General features: G+C 46.7%; 1 protein-coding gene across 15 annotated transcripts in view; it reads left to right on the top strand.

Moving 5' to 3' along the window:
• Positions 1–19,318, top strand: part of WWOX (WW domain containing oxidoreductase) — a 923,424-nt gene that overhangs the window by 352,551 nt on the left and 551,555 nt on the right. For 3 of the 15 annotated variants that reach the window (XR_003904120.1, XR_003904119.1, XR_003904118.1), the window contains exon 9: positions 193–330. The exons of 9 other annotated variants lie outside the window; for them this stretch is intronic. Coding sequence is in view for 1 of the 6 variants with exons in the window: in XM_029926479.1 (XP_029782339.1) it covers positions 193–252 (60 nt within the window). In the remaining 5 variants the exon portion in view is untranslated. Of the gene's footprint in view, positions 1–192; positions 426–1,665; positions 1,799–19,318 lie in introns of those variants that run through there. 3 more of the 15 variants (XR_003904121.1, XM_029926479.1, XM_029926483.1) reach the window with 3 other exon arrangements.

Raw genomic sequence — 19,318 nt, 5'->3', positions numbered from 1 at the left:
TTAAAATCCAACGCTGGCATGAGCAGAAACCAAGCGCGAAATCCCTTTTTGAGCAGTGGCTTGCCGATCTGTATTTACTGACCATCGTAATAGTAACGGTAAGAATTGCCACCTTGATTTAAAGCCGCGTATCTAAACCAAAGGACCCAAACTGCTAATTTTGTAGTATTTACTATATACCGTTATGTACAGGTTCCAGGTGATTACGTAGACCGCTGTAGACTGGCTACAGTCATACCCAGCAGATCCTGAGAATCTCACCCACGCCACTGTGTTCAGACGGTTCTGAGAGAGAGGAAGCAGCAGCAGCACCAGTGATAATTCCATCCGGTAATTACCGAATCATAAATGTTTGGGGAGCTGAAGGTCACCGGCTCAGTAGCAACCCTAGCCTGTCCTTGTGCATTTTAAATGCTTGTATTCTATATCCGGGTGGTGGTATTTTATTTCCCACTGGACAGCCTGAATGGGAAAAAAAAATTATTCTGCCATAATTATTTTTCTTCATCATGGACGAAAAGACTTTTTTGTTTTCCATAATGTGATGGCCTTCAGCAAGTGGATGACTTTAGCACATCACAGCCCGCCTTCTTTATAGAAATACACTACGTGTTCCTTCATACATGGTGTCCAGCACGGGGTGTCTGATTTATGGGAACATGACCCTTGGGGCATCAGGAAGCAGTTGCATGCGGGGTCCCTGCAAGAGGCCAGGCTCTGCGGAGAGACCCAGAACACGGTCAGGAACGGGAGTTTTAGGGCAAGAAATTACAGGTAAGGACACAGCACCACTTGAAGAAATGCCAGTGGATTTCGTTTTCTTTCCTCGAGTATTTTATTAACATGTGCTACCGTTCTCAAGCACAATTCACTTAGGTTTGTATTTCTTGTGTTTCACATGGGAACTTTCATTAAATTGTGGCAATTCCAATTTGGGTGGTTATCAAGTCAGCATCAAAGAACGCGAACTGTGTTCTTAGCCTGTAAGCCTCACTTTGTAAGTCTCTGATGCACTTGAGTTGATTCCCTTCTTTGGGCTTCCTTCTCTTCATAAAGTTAGCATTTTTGTTGCTAAGGTACTGTTATTGTTGCTTTTTAAGGGAAATTGTCATAACCCTACCTGCCGTGGGCACCAGACATTATGGACAATGCAAACACGATGCTCTTTTCTTATTGTTTAAAATTGTTTCCAGCAGACACTTCCTTCTCAGTTTCTCTTTATTATAATCCAACGTAATTAGTAAAATCGAATTGATTCCACATTTGTCTCTTAGCTAATGAATTATTAGCATTTTAAGAAATAATATGTATCGTCTCTTAGTGGAGATGAAAATACATGAGTTGTGTAATGTCTTCTGATAATACATGTTTCTTTTTGTATAAAGCCAAATAGAAAATATTTGCCTGCAAGAAATAGTTCTTGTGGTTCTTGTTTTATAATCAGAATTGAGGGGCAAAATGCTTTAGAGCCTCCGCACATATTGTAGGGGGCATTGATGAAGAAAACACCAACACGTTTTCTCTCTTTTTAAACAATGTTCTCTGTCCCTGGGAGCCAAGAGGGGGCACGGGCAGCGGTGCGCTGGAGGGAGCCTTTCGCCGCCTGGAACCTATAACCGGGGGCAGAGTCCGCATCTTACAGCTCCTCCTTTTCTTCTGTCCCAGTTCGTCCCCGGATGTGTTGACTCTGACCCGGGGTGTCAGGCTTGAGACTCGCGTGACGCTTCAGGAAGGTGAACACTGCTTTAAGAAGAAGGTCTGAAGGGGGGAAGAGAAGTCTAATTCCTTTTCTCCCAAACGGAGACATACAAATCATATAAGCATGATTTATCATTTGATTGGAACATTATATTTTATGGTTATAAAACACATGTATCATCTGGTCTACCCCTGACATCCAGTAAGCCGTCCTGGCTTTTGTAATTTTGATGAAAAAGCTCCCACATGGTATTTTGGTGCATCCACGGCCCTGGTGTTCTGGAGCTAATCTGGAACAGAGGAGAGGGTTCCGAGCGCCGAGAGGAAGGGCCCCATTCCGTCAATCCTGGAAGGTGGAGGGAGTGGGAAGTAGTCATTGCTTCAGGCCCCTGCCGATCTGATGGCCTTGAAGGTGCTGGTGGTTCTGGATCCTTCTACTAGGAAGCCTGGCGGCACCAAGACATCTTTCCTCTGACTGTCGTGAACAAAGGTGCCAGTGCAAGGGCTCTACTGCACGTGACTCCCTGATGGTACATGTTGAGATGGGAAAGGTCCCAACCAGACTGTACAATAAGCCAGACATGGTGCAAAATGTGGGGCTCCAGCAAGGGGCAGGGAAGGTCATCCTTCCTCTCCCTGGGCCCGCCACCCCAATCTTGAGTAGACAGCTGTCCCCCCAAAGGGTTGCAGCCTTCACTGTGGGACATGCCTGGGACCTGGGTCAGGGTGCACACTGGCGTGTTTCTGCAGTCACCAGCCCAGGGCACTAGGGTCTGGGCAACCCAGGGCTGGGGAAGACCGCGGGTTTTGGTGACTTCCGTCCTTCTCCACATCCATGCCTAGGCCTTCGCCAGGAGTGCAGGACAGCAGGGAGAGGCCAGTGTCCCTGCCGAGAACAACCTGGGTGGAGGATGACGGTGGTCTCAAGGTGTGGGGGATGAGAGGGAAAGGCTGGCCTGGCCCAAGGTGCTGGCGAGCAGGCAGGCGGCTGGGAACCCGTCCTCACTGGCAGTGTTGGGGGCTGAGACTCTAAGCCACTGGGACCTGCCCCACGTGTTCCAGAGTCAGACACGAAGCTGCAAGGGTCACAGCACAGCCAGTGCCGAGCCCCAGGTACGGGGCCCCGCGTCACCGCACCGGCCCCGGGTCCCAGGAAAGCTCACTCCCACGCAGCACTAATGGGGAACCTTTCCAAACCACGGCTACCAGGAAGCCAAATCACAAGCTTGTGAATTTAACGGAAACGCGTTTGATAAAGACTATAATATGTGGTCTCTTCTTGTTTCAAAGTGAATTTGAAGCAAATCAAAACGTGAGCCCTCCCCTCCCATGAGGTTCATGTGCAAACATTTGTCAAAACACATGGAGACTATATGCTTTAAATGGAGGCAGCTTATTATATGTAAATGATACTCCACCAAAGTTGATTTAAGGAAAAACAAACAAACAAAAAACCCCACACAAAACCCCGCTCTATAGGGATGAGAGACTGCAGGAACTGAGGACAGCATCGACTCAAGTTGGTGGCAGGAGTGTGTTTTCCATTTAGTTTGTATCCCCGTAGATTGAGCGGTTGTTACTGCATTTAACCATGTATGGGTCAGCCCTGCCGTGCCCCTGTCAGCAGGCCGGGCCTCTACGAAACATGTTCTTCCATTGCCTCTTTGTAATAACCCAGTGCGGGGGTTACTCTTCAGTGTTCTGGGCCTCCATCGGGGTGGTTTGACTGGCCACGGGACATTTGGCAATGTGTAGAGACATTGGTGGTTGTTGCATCGGGGAATGGAGGGGGGGGCACTGGAGGGAAGGTGCTGCTGGGCATCTAGAGGTTGGGGGCCAGGGATGCGGTTACACATCCTAAACGCACAAGACGGCCCCCACCACAAAATGCCAGGAGTGCCAAGTTTCAGAAACTCCACCTTGTCCCATTGTGAAACATTCAAGGTGGCTTTGTCATGGGACTGGGGGTTGGGGGGAGGTGTCAGCCCAGCCCGCTGCCATTCCCATCTCGTTTACTAGGCGTAATTAGCCCAGAATTAACACCAGAAAATTGCTCTCACCCATGCCTACCTAGAAAGCCCTCTTAGTCAAGGTGCTAATTAGAGTATTTTGTTGCCAATAAAAACAAGAGTCAGATTTCATGATTGATTCATGATCATTTTAAAATTAATGCTGCTATTATCATACAAAGTAGTGGTAAGTGGAGGTAAGAGAATTTTCGCTTTGGGTTACTAAGTCAACATTGCAGTAAACACACAGCAAACCCATTTGTCTCGGGCTTAATGCTTTGTTGTTTCTTCTAAGCACTTCTTAGGTGCCTTTGGGCTTTTTAGCATTCTTTGGCAGTTGTAATTTATTAATTGATTTTTAAATTTGGCTTGCGAAAATGAACTTTAGTTAGGGCTATGAGGCGAACGCAAAGGCCTGGGTCTTCCTGTCCAGCGTTAGGGATCAGCAGAAACCAGAGGACCTGGGGACCAGCTGGTCTGAGGCTCCCACCCTCCTCGCATTGGGGATGAAGAGTCAGCCGCTCAGGCAAGGTCTTTCCATCATGTGAATTTCAATAAAAATCAGTGATACCATGTGGTTCTTCATCAAATGCATCTTAGCCTCCTAGAGGTGAGTGCTCCTGTTGAACTATTTGGCTCAGGGGTTCTTAGGTTGGTTTCGTGTCTGTTTTGTTTCGTATTCGGTTTGCTTGTTCTGTTTTTTGGTTCTGATGATGCCCTCTCAGAACGGTTTTAAACGATACTGTAACATACCTGGGAGTGTAAAGGCCACCAGCTATTCTCAAACACAGTTCTGTGCCCCCCGAGGCATATGTTGAAGCAGAACCAACCCGTGGTGCTAACGCAGCTTCTGAAATCTTGCTCTGGAAGCGCTCTGTGTCTGTCTCCACGTTGAGATCTGAAATTCTTGCCCCTGTGAATTTCAGTCAGATGAGCTCTGCATCCAGCTCTGAGCCAGGTGGTGATGATGATAATTTTTAATATTGTAGACCGCTTATAATATTCTGTAGTAGTCAAAAATGCTACGCATTTGGCAGCACACTATGTCATTTAACCCTCATACCTGTGTGGGGTAGGTTATGGTTAATTTGACAGGCAAGAAAACAGACTCAGACACTCACCACCCAAGTTCCAAGCCAGTACGCACTCTTAATCCGCTCCCAATTAATTGTCTGCATTTCATTAATGCGGATTGTGTTTCAGCTTGGCATCATTCTTTGGAGTCTTACATCTTATGAGTCTTGGCATATGTTTGGTAGAGATGCTTCCTGGATTCTCGCAATGCTGCTAGTCAGAAATTAGGCAAACTAAAACAAAGATCTCAATTTGGCTTCCCAGGCTAAATGTAAACTTGGACATTCAGCAATTCTGGGAATTTGCCTTGAGGGACAGCAAAAGCAAGGACAGCATTGTCAGTCTCCAGGATGGATCATTTCATGAGTATTTTCTTTTTGTTTTTCCTGAGGATGGCACAGAAGGGAGGGAAGCCCTTTCCCAGACCTCCCCTCAGTCAGGATGGTTCCAGTGTTTAAATTCTGCAGGCTGTTGGCTGCAAACAAAAAAAGATGTGATTATTAATATTACTATCTTATCTAATACATCATTATCTTACCCCCAAAACTAACATGTGTATTTTGCTACCAATTTTTCTAATTTTTCCCAAATGGGTGAAGTTGAATAATCAGAGACAAATGGTTTAAACTCGCCAATTAGAGCAACTTTGTCAGTCTCTTAATGTCCAGACTCTTTGCTCTCATTAACTCTCCTGGCAAAATGAAGTAATGGATTTCAGTTTAGATGGCGCATGTAGGTGCTCCTTTAGACAAAATTGCCAGCAGACTCCTTGAGTGTTTAGTAGCTGATTTCAAAAGGACATTGTCTAGTTCTGGTTTTACTGTTAGGCACATTTTCAAAACACGTTGTCCTTTCCCCAAGCGATTGAAGCATGGCCGCAGTAATATATGGATCTGTCATCCACTCGGTCCCCAGGTCAGCCACGGAAAGAATGTTTTACAGACGTTTAACATAGGTAATGCTAGACCAGACCTGTATTAGTGCTCAGTTAAGGAATGCTGGAATTTTTTTGGACTAACCTATCCAGAAAGACTTCCTAAGGTTATTTTATTTGAGAAGAAGGTGTCGTGAACTCCGAAATGCCCAGCACAGTACTGTCAACTGTGGGTGTACACAGTAAACACCTGAAAAAGATATGCTTGCAAATGCAATCAGATTAATACATGCTAATCAAAAGAACACTTCAAAGTGCAAAGAAAACGGTCAAAATGCTCACTGTCCTCCCCACCCTGCACCTTTCAAAGAAAATGACCTTGAACTCTGGCCATGTCTGTTAAACTTGGATTTAAATCGGAATCATGCTCCTGCAGAGGTGCCTGTTAGAAATGCAGATTTCCCCATTCCACTCTGGGTCTCTTGAGGCAAAATCTCTTGGACCTGAGACTTAGCTGTCTACTTTTTCAGCTCTCACTAGGCCATTCTGTGGCCATGCTGAGTCTGGGAAGAATTGCTCTCTGAGAAAACTTTGGGAGACGAGGGGCATTCCATTTAGACACCTTCATGAAGAACTGGGTGGGCAATCAATACAAGTGCATATCCTGGCTTAGCCTGTTTAATTTTCTTAAGAGGATATTAATTGTCCGTCTGTTCTTTTGGTTGCCAAATGCTCATGGGTTCTGCCCATATTTGGCAACAGAGACTATCTGCACTGGCAGTTCTTGCCAGGGGTTATAACTTCAGGTCCCTGCTCTCCAGCATTGATCAAATGTTTGCTGTACTCACTGAGCATCCATCCATCTCTTTTTATATTCTAAAATTTACCTTCAAAACAGACAAGCTCACCAGGATGCAGAACACTTGAGCCACATGGTTGGGACTCAGAACTGGTTGTCATTATCCATCTCCTCTCCGTGGAGAATGAGCCAGGGAGAGAGGGACTGATGTAAGGAGGCCCTGTTGGTTTCTTGGGGTCGGTGAGCACAGGTTTCTGGACTGTGGGTGAGGCAGTCCTGGGCTGGGTGGCCCAGTGGCCGGGGCCTCATTGCCTTGTGACCCAGTATTTGACCCTCCCCCCCTTTTGAATATACAGAGGGGTCTGTCCTCATCAAGCACATTGGTGTCTGGGATTTCAAATGAATCAGGAGAAAGCAAATATGTTTTCTAAGAGATTTTCTAAGGTGAGCTTGAAGACTTCTAGGGGGAGACATCGTGAACGGCCGATCTGTGGTTCTTCTTCTGCTTGGAAGTTGCCCTTTGTCCATATTATCTGCAGGCCTAACTCCACCTCATCCCTGGGTCTTCGCTTCAAGGTTATTCCTCCAGAAAGCCTTCTTTTGTCTTGGAGAATGAAGTTGGATGCTGAATGTTCCCTCAGAACTTTCTAGATCCCCATTGCTCTTAACACGCTTGATCATCCTATTTGTCTAGGTGTCTGTCTTCTTCAGGAGCCCCACAAGTGTGAATGCTAAGAGAGTGCTTAGAAAGAGGGATGTAAGCCAGTGTTTTAATTCAACTCATACTAAGAAAATGAATATTAGAATTGTTGAATCCCTGCGTTAAAAGGAATTTAGAATTAACTGGCTGTTTTTTATCTGTGGTGTGGACATCCTAGAGGTACTGGCTGTGTACCCTTGGGCAGGAGGCTTTCCTTGTCCAGGGCTCCTCCAGTACCCAAAGTGAAAAACTCCGATATTCCTCAGGATTAAGTCAACCAATCAAACACTAGCTGTTGTTTGTTATTCTAAATCCTGCTTGTGTTTTTAAATCCTGAGGCCTCTTTGACACAACCAACAAAAGCCCTCAAGAGACTCATGGTGAGAGGTGATGATTGTATTTTCCCTGGGAACTCCATTTTGATTTAGATGTCCACAGCATCTAATTTCTACCGTTAATAAAGGAGCATTTTGAAAATGAGAGTTTTGGGATAATTGGACCCATGGGTGGAAGAGGACAAGCCAAATGGCCCAAAACATAAGAAAAAAAACCAACATCCTGGCATCTTAGAAGGAAGTGCCAGTGGATGGCTGAGGACCCCAGATGGAGGCCAGGTGTCTCCACCCTTTAGTCTAAATAGCGATCATCTCAAAAGCACTTACTTGGGAGAATGCCCTGAAGTGTTGCTTTATATTGTGACTGTAGACAGACACCCCCAAGTTCATGTCAACTAAAGAAGTTGCAAGGCTGGTTTCTGTCTTCTTCTCTCTCTCTCCCTGCACTGAGACAGCACAGCATGGGGCTTGTCCACACACCACAAGCAGAGGCCGCAGACAGACAGGGTCTGTTCAGAGAGATAACATCATCTGCTAATTCCGTCTCTGCCATCAGAGTCTGAGTGGTCAGTGATGGAGACTGAGGCTGGATTAGGTCCCCCATGACCCCCTTTCTGAGTCCGGGAGATGGATGATACGGGGAATCACCCCCTGCTTTATCTTTCTCCATCTCCTCCTGCGGCTCCAGCGGAAGCTAACTGTAGGACTCTCTTTCTATAAAGAGAAGTCAGGACAGGGATGCAGTGCACACAGGGCCCTGCGGCTCGTTCCCATACACCCTGCCCATACCCCACCTTGAATCTGAGGGCAAGGAGACCTTAGCGGGCAATGGAAAGTGAGATTCCATCTGAGGCTGATGCCACAGACGTTCGAGTCATTTTGAAGAGAAGGCCTACTTCGCTGGCACGTTTGGATTGTTGTTCAATAAGAGAGGTTGACATGATCCCTTCTGCCCCGAAAGCTTCACACGTATGGACTACACTGCAGCGTGCCTTCAGAAATTCTGACATGCAATTTCCGTTGTCTGCTGTTGGGGAGGAAGACCAGGATCAGACATGGGCTGGAAGGAGTCCATCTCTTCTGCTTTCCAGAGGTGTGACCCTGAGCAAGGAATTTAGGCTTCCTAGGACTCCGTTTCCTCAACGGTGAGGTGGGGATGATCAGTTGAGAGGGGGCTGGAATCCCTGCATGCACAGTGCCTAACGCAGTGCCTGGTGGGCACTAAGCATCCAGTGATGTGTGCAGGGGCCGCGGGAGCCCTGATGAAGTCACTCTGCTGTGTAGAGCCAGAATTTGCAAAATGCCTGCCACTCTGCCATGCACACACTTGGCGTTCACCAAATGCTGGCTAGCGCTATTGTCGGGAACTTTCAGACATGTGCTGCATGACCTCAAGTGTGATTTTTAGATGATGTTTTCCCCCAGGGCACATGCCTGCATTTGGAAACACCACAGGGTGTAATTTGGCACTGTTCTCCCTTCTGCCCTATCTACATTGAGTTTTTAGTGTCAACGTCTTATCCATCATGGAACTGTGTGTTTTCACTGACTGTTGATTTCCAGGTCTGAGGTCCTCAGCAAATGGTTCAGGATGGCTTTCCAGAATGAGGGTGATCGGTCCCATTGGATCGAAGCTGCTCCCACCCAGTAGGCCCATGTTGCCAGCTGGTCTGGGAGGTTGTAGCCCTTTGTCATTTGAAGACTTGGCTGCCCATGTGACCCTTGAATGCAGCTTTGCCCACTGAGCTGCATGATCACTCCCTGTTTCAGGCTTGCTCTAATTCTTTTCCCCTTCCAGCAGCTTCCCTCTGCCAGTACACATCCCAGTGTGGACAGTGGCCAAGGACAGTGCCATTCGAGCCTTCTCTGTTAGTGCGATCCCAGCCACACCTGAGTCGTACATGTCTAGCCTGCTAAGGCCTGGCTTCCCAGGTCTATGACCAGGGTGGGGAAGGGAGAGGAGGGGAGGCTGGTGACAAATGATGAGGGAGAGGCTTATGTGTATTATTTTTCCTCCTAATTTCCATGTCTCCATAGTCTGGTCAGTGTGTTCAGTGTGACAACAGAAGTCTTTTATTGAGCACTTGCTGTGTACTATCTTGCAGGCTAGGGCTTTTAAATATCCATGTCTATATTTTTCCTTCCCTCCTGCCTTCCCTCCCTCCTTCCTTTTTTCCCCTCTTTCTTTCTTCCTCCCTCTCTCGCTCCAAACATCCATCCTACTAGCATTTCATCCATCCATCTGTCCATCCATGCTTTCATCATCTATCTGTCCATCTATCCGGTAACTTAATCCTTAATCCCGAAACACCCTGGTGATCTATGATGTCCATCTCCAGGCGGGTGGCTGAAAGTTTAGGATGATGTAACCTGACCTGAGATAGGGCTTGCTTTCTCCCTGACTATGGCTGCCGAGCCCGTAACTGCTGCACCTGCTGCCTTTCAGTCATTGTTCTCATCCTCCTCATCACCATCTTGTGGCTCACCTTTTCTCTTGCTGTCATGCTGAGGCCACACTATGTCACTTGCAGCTAGAAATGCGTGTGCACATCAGAGCCCGTACTCCTACGCAAACACGGTTGGCGAGTTCAGTCATGCTGTGGTTACGGCAGCTTGGGAACCGGGGCTGGAACCTGGGCCCCCGCTGCCACAGCGCAGGTGGGGGCGAGCGACACGCCGAGGTGGGTCAAGGTTGCCTGTTGAATGGTGAGGAGGCAGAGGGAGGGTGCGACCCGTCCGCCATAGGCATGCGCTCCACGATGGCGTGCCCTTGGCCTCGGCCTTCCAAAGAACATTGTCCCAGAGGCGGGTCGGGGCTTTCTTTCCCATTGCAACAGCCCTGCTCTGTCTCAGGAGCCTGCTGATAATCAGCAAATGAAATTCACCTTTCCCCCCATTTCCTGAAAACTGAGAGTCGTGGGTTGACTTAGGGAGCCCATCAGGAACCCGGTCTTCCTGGATCACGGAATCTTGAGCTGCGCAGATGGGGGACGTTATTGTATTTGGGAGAATGATTTTAAGTTTGGCAGTTACCTGAGAGAAAATTAAGTTGCTGATTGCAAGTCCAGTCCTCTGGCCTTCGGAAGAAGATAGATTGTAATCTTTAATTAATCCATCACTCACACCAAAAAAAAAAAAAAAAAAAGAAGAAGAAGGAGAAGAAGAAGGTAGGGATGGGGTTGGCAGGACCCGTTCCTGTCATATTTGGTTCGGACGGCGGGGCCCAGACTGGGAAGCCCAGATGGCAGTACCAGGGCTCCGCCGCCCGCACGCTGTGCGCTTACTTCTGTTCAGCATCGTCTTCAGCCTGCGCGGGGTGTGCAGGTCCAGGCCTGGTGTGTGTGCTCCGGCCGCACGCCCGCCCCCGGTAATGAAGATGAACTGACTCTAAAGATGACCTTTCCGTGCCTTTGTCTGGAGCCAGCCCTCCCCTTTAACTGAACACCTTTTCGGCGAACACGTTCTGAACTCTTGAACCGCTCATTCCCTTCCTAGAGCTTATTGCTCAAGCCACAGTGTGTCATTATATGCCTCCAAAGACCGTGTTTCCTACGTCTGACATCGAGATAGAATTTTTCATAACCCTTTACTGGTCATAAATTTGATTGTTAAGGGACCGGGTTAATCTTATTTCTAATACCAGCAGCTGATTTTTGAAACCCTGATTTAGGAGCGTTTTTTCTTTCTGCTACCTTCCTAAAACACAGGACGGAAAAGTATAAAATATGTCACCTGATATTGGAGGATTGTTTATTTCTGTTCATTTTGTCCTGAATAGTACCTAAGAGATGCATTTGAAAACTTACCTTGTTTATATGTTTCTTCTGTTGCAATTTCTTCCATTACCTGAAATAGTCGCTTTGGACAGCAGGCAAACTCTGCCCTTTCCCAGCTGGGGGGTGAATGGGCAAAGGCGCCCAGGTAAGGAGGCAGTTTGGAGACCACAGAAGCATTTCGAATAGGAATGGTCGTTTTGTGTTGTGTAATCTATAAGGAGCTAGTACCCCTCGTAACTCATGTCTGCCTTTATCATTTAACTGTGACAGTTTCATTGACTTTCTTGGACCTTCTCAGTGTGCTACACATAGTAGGTGCTGCATACACATGAGCTGAACTGAACAGTGCTCTTTGGATTCATACTTAGGTGCACAGACAAGATCACAGTAGCTCTGTGACATGGCGACGCATCTCTGAGGCTCGGTGAGCACTGTTCAACTCCGAAAGGATTTTTGTGAGGCTTAATTGAAATAATTGGCAAAAATACCCAGCAGTCTGCTTCTCTGCTTGGCATGTGGTAGGCACGCTTGTCACAGAACCTCTTGTGTTCTGGAAAGACAACTTAGAGCATCACTTAGGGAGAGAAGGTACAGTGGAATTTTAAAGAGTGTATTTCGCTTCCACTAAGCCATTCTGCATTGATGAAAATTGTGCACAGAATCAGTGTGAAATATTTCGTTAATTCTTGTTGACAGAAGTAGGACTTCGGGTCCAAAGACGTTATATTTTCAGGTGCACACAGATGCATTACCTCAAATTTCTAACCTCTCCTCCACATACAGACAGATTTGCACATGCGATGGCTGTACAAATTATAGTGGCAGTGGCCCCCGGGAGATGACATTTCTGTACCTCACCAATGCATGTCTTCCCTCTAAAGAGAGGCAGCTGGTAATTACTAATGCTAATGTCGGGTTGAAGTGCAATTGATAATCTAACACAGGCGGTGGCCCCCTGAGCATTTATACTTGATGCTAGAATGTGTTCGTTTTCTTTATCTTGTTCTTAATGCACCTCTGTTGAGCAATTTACTCTCCCTTCATAGATAGGATCACATCCAATATAAATTTATAACACCGCACCACATTTAAACAAGGGCCTTTCCCAGTTCCCAGCGTCTGTGGCTTCCACTTACAACATACCACACACACGCATATGCATTTGCACTCAGGTGCGTGCACACACGTGCATGCACACACACACACACACACACACACACAACACACATTCTTGCTGCAAGCCACACATCCAATCTCGGAAGCAGAATCAACAATCCTTGTTCCTTTATCCAAAAACACAGTGTCTCTGGCTTCCGATCTGTGGTCACTGTCTGTCGGGGGGCGTGTTGTATTTATCCAGGTAGATATAGTAGAGAAAAAACACAAGCAGTAACCACAGGACCCTCTTAGGATTAATGCCCTGCAGCAAAGAGCAACAGCAAAAAGACAGATCAAGTGCTTTACATGTCAGTTTTTACAGGTAAGTGTTTATTCGTTTATGCATCATCTTGATTCTGAGCTCTGGTTCCACATGCGATGGTAGCATCACTTGGACCCGGGTCCTCCCACATATGTGCCACGCACGATAGTTAGACACTCGCTGCTTGTAAGCAGATCACAGTCCCTGCTCGTGGGTATAGTTGGTGTTCATGAGATCCACTGACTTTGGGTAAAAAGAGGAAAGAATTGGCTTTGTTTCTGACCTACAAACAAGTGGTCATTTGCCAACCGTTCATTCATGCAGTCATTCACGGTGGGCCTCTGACCATGGAATGTGTCTATGTCTGTAGCTCTGATTGTGGAACGTGTCTGTGTCCATATCTGTGAGAGTGGCCACACTCTGGGCTTCTGGTTCCCTTCCTGAGCAGAGAATTCCTGTGAGCCCTTACCTATTTCATCCAGTGGAAATCTGTATGAGAATTATGTCTGCCACTAACATACGGTCATGGTCAGCCGAGTTGGAGGGGTAGTGAGTAGATGTAATTAATTTAGACTTCCAGAGGTCTTTGAAAATTTGTGGAGAACTCAACGTATTTTGAGAACTTTAAGTGTGAAAGCAGCTTGCAAAATTGCATGTACTATATACATCTACTTTGGTTACACACAGATACACACATAGGCACACACACAGAAGAAGACTGAAGGAAAAACACACCGATATACCTATCATGAGCCTGGCGACATCGGTGTCATTTAGTTATTCAAGGTGAATGTAATGAACTTGGCAAAATAGCTGTGGATTCAAATTCTGCCTCCGCCCCTAACCGGCTGCTCGATGGGACGTTGGCTAAGTTTAGTTGGCACTGGTGCACGCCTAAGTCCTTATGTGACGTGCAGCATGACCCCTGCCCCCCAGGCTTATGTATGAGTGGGTAGGCACAGATCCAGGAGCTCAGGAAGTGCACAGCATCTTACTTCCTACCAGTTCTGCTTTTTCCTTCCCTTCTTTTCTTAGTTCTCTCCTTTTGCGAACACGTTTTACTTCTGTAATGTGGGGGGAAAAAATGTGGTCAAAATTTTTGTTTTCTTCCAAAGAATCAGCCAAGCGCTGGTGGGACTGTTTTCATGCACTGACATCTTGCTTGAAGCCAGTTACCAAAGGACCTCTTGAAACAGAGGATAGAAAAAGTGTGAATCAGGCAGACCCCTCCCCCCGCCCCCACTATCCACCTGGGTTTAATTTTCATGATTTTTCTCAAAGGGTGCTTCCCAGGGAAATCTTTCACATTTCTTCTGGCACCCAACTCTTCAGCATGTGAAATGGAAGCTAGCAGGAATCCCCATCAGGGCATCTCAGGCCCTCCATAAACAGCCGGCTAGGTGGCCCTACTCAAGGGCACCCTGGCACCATTTTCCTGCATGCGGTCACTAGGTAAGGATGGGGCTCACTACTTTGTATGAAGTGAAGGACTCTGTGTTCCTCAAGCTGGAGGACATACAGTATCATGTCAAGTCTGAAAATTGGAAGAAAAAAGAGGGACAATATGAACAAGATAGGGTGCACATTGCTGGAACTTACAGTAGGACTGTTTCTTGGCTTGAGTCTTGACTTTGGTCCCAGATTGCCTTACAGCGAAGGCCCGAAGTGAACCGCTTTGCCCCCAGTTGTCAGGGAGTGCAAACTGCATAGCGCAGGCCACTCTGCAGAGGTGGGTGCTTTGCCTGAAATGGATCCAGCGCCTGCCTCACGGGTCCACACGCGAAGCCACTGTGATCCAGAGAGCAAAGTCATACTCCACTGTGATTTTACACAAGACACAGAAATGCATTTCGAGTAGAGCATTCTTCCTTCGTCCCCTAAAACTGGCATAACCCTGACTTGTAATTCAGGGAAGGCATTTCTGCAAGAAGCAAAATAATAAGCTCCAAGTGCTCCCATCTTCTGTCTTGCCTTCTTAATGCTGGGAAAATTGAGATGGGACTGCCCGGTCGGACACCGATGAGGGGCCTGGGGGTCGTCACCGAACGACCCCTGAGGAATTATCCCAGTCTCACTCTGTAGCCAGAGCCAGTAGTAGAAGCAACACAGCAGGACGTTTTGTTTCTCCCCAGGTATAAAAGTGTATATGAGTGCCGCGTGTGTGTCGACGAGGGGTGTGAACGGGGAGGAGAGGCTATCTAAGTGCAATCCATGCTCGTCGCTCACTGAGGGAGGCAGGTTGAGATTTCCGTTGTGTCACAGCTACCCCATCCAGCACATGGGTTCTTCTTGTTCACCAATGGAGTCATTCTCGACAGCAATTGTATGCATTGGTCTGAAATGCCACATGTCACTTCTACTCACCTGCCTAATGGTCATAACCAATCACATTACCTTGCACAAGGAGGGAATATATGAACTCCCCATGGGCCTAGAAGGAGAAAACATGCAGGTGCACACTCTTAAGTCTTTACCAAAATGACGTTCCTTTGGCCTGCAAAGAAAAGAATTAAGGGGCTGTTCTGTTGGTTGGTACTATCCACCTCGTAAACAAAACAAAAGATAGACTTAAGGAAGGAAGTACCACCGTATGCAGGGATTAGTCAGCTTAGGAAAGTCGTACTTCAAAAGCATTTGTGAAAAAACACTTTTGAATAAAAGTAAGATGAATACATAAGTGATGAGTTTATGGTGGGAGGATTATATGTTCCTCATCTCCAGAGGTGGGATCGAGGAGGAAGCATACATTACCCCGACAAAGGATTTCTTATTGCCACTGATGGGAACTAGGTTGGTTGGTCAGTGGGGTCGGGCTCAGTGTTATCCTTGGTTGTAGGCATTGCAAGTTCTTGTTAAAGTAAAAGAAGCCTTTAAATCTGGAATCCACAGACTTTGGTCAAAGAATGAGAATTAAAGTCTTTTTTTTTAAATGTTTATTTTTGAGAGACAGAGACAGAGTACAAGCAGGGAAGAGGCAGAGCAAGAGACACAGAACTGGGAGGCTTGAACCCACAGACCTTGAGATCATGACCTGAGCTGAAGTCTGATGCTTAACCGATTGAGCCACCACCTAGGAGCCCCTAAAGAGTCTTAAATCATGTTACAGACATTCTGAGCCACTATTATAGCCAATGTTGAAGTCAAATGAAAGCATCAGACATGGGCATAGTAGAAATGCCGCTGTCCCAGTTGGTGCGTGGCTCACCTGCCTACAACAGAAAACCCAAAGCATTATTGGCTTAAACACATAAGAGTTTCTCCATTTCAGGGAAGTTCATGGCTAGGTAGCTAGCCCAGGACTGACTTGATGGTTCTATCAAGTCTTCGAAAATTCCTCTATTTTTCTGTTCCACCATTCTCAGCCATTTGGCTTCTATCCCCAAAATTTCACCTCTTGATCCAAGATGACTCTTGGTACTTCTTCCATTAAGTTCTATTTGATTTCCAAGCCACAGAAAGAAAAAGGCAGGGGGAGGCAAAAGGAAGGATGAATCTTCCAACTGAGTTCGTTTCCTCAAAGGACTTTCCCAGAAGTGCCACTCAATACCCGCTCACATCTCATTGGCCAGGACTGAGTGAGCCACCTCTGAGTGGCTACCTCTAGCTGCAAGGGAGGCTGGGAGTTACAGGTGTTGTGTCTTGTTTACATGAGGGCCTTGCTCCACTGTATCATTAGCCTCTCAATACTAAGGAAGAGGGAGAAATGAATATTTTCCATTTTTTCCTACTATGTCCCTCACAAGAGTCTGGTTGACCTCCATACTGAGAACTGCCACCCATATGTCTGCCCGGTGCCCTTGAGAATAAACCTCCCACCTCTCTCACAAAATGTCCTCAGATACTCACAGAGAGAGACTGTAGTTAGGGGAAGTTTCGCTTTGGTATCTCTGTCCAGAAATTGTGTACCTTTCCTCTACATTTTGGATTCCTCCCAGGAATCTGTGTGATTTCCAAGTCCTGTGCCATTGGAAGTCCGTAGTGTGTGCCAGCTCATGCTTCTGTGCACAGGCTCATGCTGCTGACAGTATCCTAGGCTCCCAATTTGCCTTTCCTTTCTTATCACCCTGCCCCTCTGATCTTTGATAAGAAGAAAACAATAATCAAATGCAACCAAGTTAAATTAGGATGCCCACTCCTGCTACTCCTCACCTGAGTATTTTCCACTGAGGAAGTGAGTGTTTTGTGTAATTACAGGTAGTGGGGCTAATGGAGGGTAATATTTTCAGCTTTGGAGGAAAGGTGACATCATATTAAGAAGGGAGCCTTTGGCTGTGAGGAACAGAACACTCCATTAAAAGCAACTTGAACAACAACAATAGCAAAATATATTACCTCAAATCAAAAGAAGTCTGGAGCTCAAACAGTGTCAGGTTTGGTTAACGTAAGGGCTTAAAAACACGGCCAGGCACCTGGATTAGCTCTGACTGACTGCTCAGTACTCCGGTTTACCCTCTCGGGCAGGCTCAAAGGCACAAACTGGCTGCCAAGTCCCAGGAATCACTTGCACGTAGTAATGACCAGAGGCAGCAAAAGATAAGAGGGGGCCTGTGTCAGGGACCCTTGAAAGACTGAAGAACACCTTCCCAGACGCCTCTGCCCATAGAACCCCCTCTCACGATGCACTGGCCAAGATGGCATCACCTACCTGCCCGTGTCTCAGCCAGGGAAATAAGACTGCCATGACTGTCTCCCATAAGTCAGGACTTCTTTTTGGTTGGGGGTGGGGGCTGGGCATTTGTTATCAAGGATTAAGGGAGGAGTAATGGCTGTTGAGCAGGCAGCTGACAGCATCTGTCTGGGGTCCTCCATGGCTTTCATATTGGTAACCAATTCCCTGCATGTGAGAAGGGCCCCTCCTTTTCAGCATTAACTCAGAGGGTCATTGCTTGGTTATTGGAACCTCCACCAGCACCTCGGCCAGAAGGCCTGGACCCTATCATGGAAACTTTCCAATGGTTGCCAAATCCTGTCCTCAGCACTATATTGAACACCAAATTCTGAAAGACCTAGAATAGAAAAATCCGGGGCCAAGGACAGTTCCCAGTATTAAATCCTTGGTGATAATGGAGACTTCAAACCTATAAGGCTGAGGCCTTACCTTTCTTGTGTGCTCTTTGGGTTGTGGAAAGAGCATCCATCCTCGAAACGGGAACCTGTCAGATGCCTTGGATATACTGACAATACATTGATGAGAATTGAATGCCCATAAATTGCACAGCCCCCAGGGCCCTGTGGGTGCCCTGTCTCACTGCTTGTGATTCAGAAACCTGTTTATTTGTATCAAGGACAGTTGATACTTTAGTCATCAATAAACGAATGTTCTAGCAGCCTGCCATAATTTCTTGTCAAAGCAGAGATTATTGTGGGAGCGCTGTGATGAAAGATAATCCCTACCTAGACGTCCATTCGTCACTTTCAAAGCCTCCCGTCATGGGGCTTGGATGCTCCTACAGTAAGCAGAAGCCCGCGTTTCTCCCTTTCAAAATACCCTTGAGTTTATTGGCTTATTTTGGCCAGGATCTAGCACAAGCTCCTTTCCATGAATAAAAAATTGAGTTCTGGGAGCAAATGTTTTGGTAAAGCAACAGAGAACTAATACTAGTGTTCTCTCTTGGTTATATTTGTTAAACAGTAGACATCTCTCAGTGATTGCTAACATTTATTATATTAATTATTAATACTAAAATCTGACTCCTTAATAAGAATACAATCATCGTTACAATTTATTGGCAGCATGGTGCTGAGCACTTTGCATCCCTTATCTTATTTAATCTTCCAACAGCCTTACCAAATAGACATCCTGTCTGTTTTACAAAGTAAATGGTTGCTCATTTGCCAGTGAGGAAACCGTGGCTGACTGAATTTTGTGACTGCCTAGCTCACAGAGCTGATGAGTGGCAGAGCCATGGTTGACACAGGATGCTGTGGCTTCTGAGCCTTTTTCTAGCTCACTGCAACGCATGGTGGATTCAAACGAGATTACTAAAAATGAGTTTATTTCTCGAAGGAGACCACAAAGTAAATGTGAAGTATGCTCCAATCCTCACCGTAAGGATTCTCTTTCAATGTAAGGAGATACCCACAAATTACCAGCGTTTGCTGAGTCCCCTAGGGAATTAAGTCCCTAGGACTCCAGAGGGTGGTTTGAGTAGGTGGTGACTTCCTTCCCACTGGCCGAATTCTGGGCAGGGCGGGGCAGTTTACCAGAGTCAGAAGTTTTGTAGGAGAGCTGTGTACCCTAAGTGACAGTCCCCCTAAGTGACAGTCCAGGTCCCAGCTCAGGGATTCTCTGTTGGTTCCAAGCCCTGCTTCCAGGAATCAGGTACCCACAGGACCACCATGGTCTTCTGCTCATGGGATGTCATCAGATTGTTTCTTTTAATCCAGTCACAGAAAGTTCAACAGCTTCATTTCCCCAGGTGCAGGGCGAGTGGAGAGAACCCAGGGAGGCCTCCTGGTCGTGGTTGGCCATGGTTTAGCTACTGATTCTCTACTATGGAACAGGCCTGGTATTGGCTTTCTAGGGTCCCCACAGCAGAACACCACAGACTGGAGGGTTTAAACAATAGGAACTTGTGTCTTCACTGGTTTGGAGGGAGACTGGAAGTGCAAGATCAAGGCGGTGGCAGAGTT

The sequence above is a fragment of the Suricata suricatta genome, chromosome 16 (genome assembly GCF_006229205.1).
Source record: "Suricata suricatta isolate VVHF042 chromosome 16, meerkat_22Aug2017_6uvM2_HiC, whole genome shotgun sequence".
In the NCBI taxonomy this organism is placed as follows: domain Eukaryota; kingdom Metazoa; phylum Chordata; class Mammalia; order Carnivora; family Herpestidae; genus Suricata; species Suricata suricatta.
The sequence above is the reverse complement of the archived record's forward strand: the minus strand, read 5'-3'. Positions and strand labels throughout refer to the sequence as shown.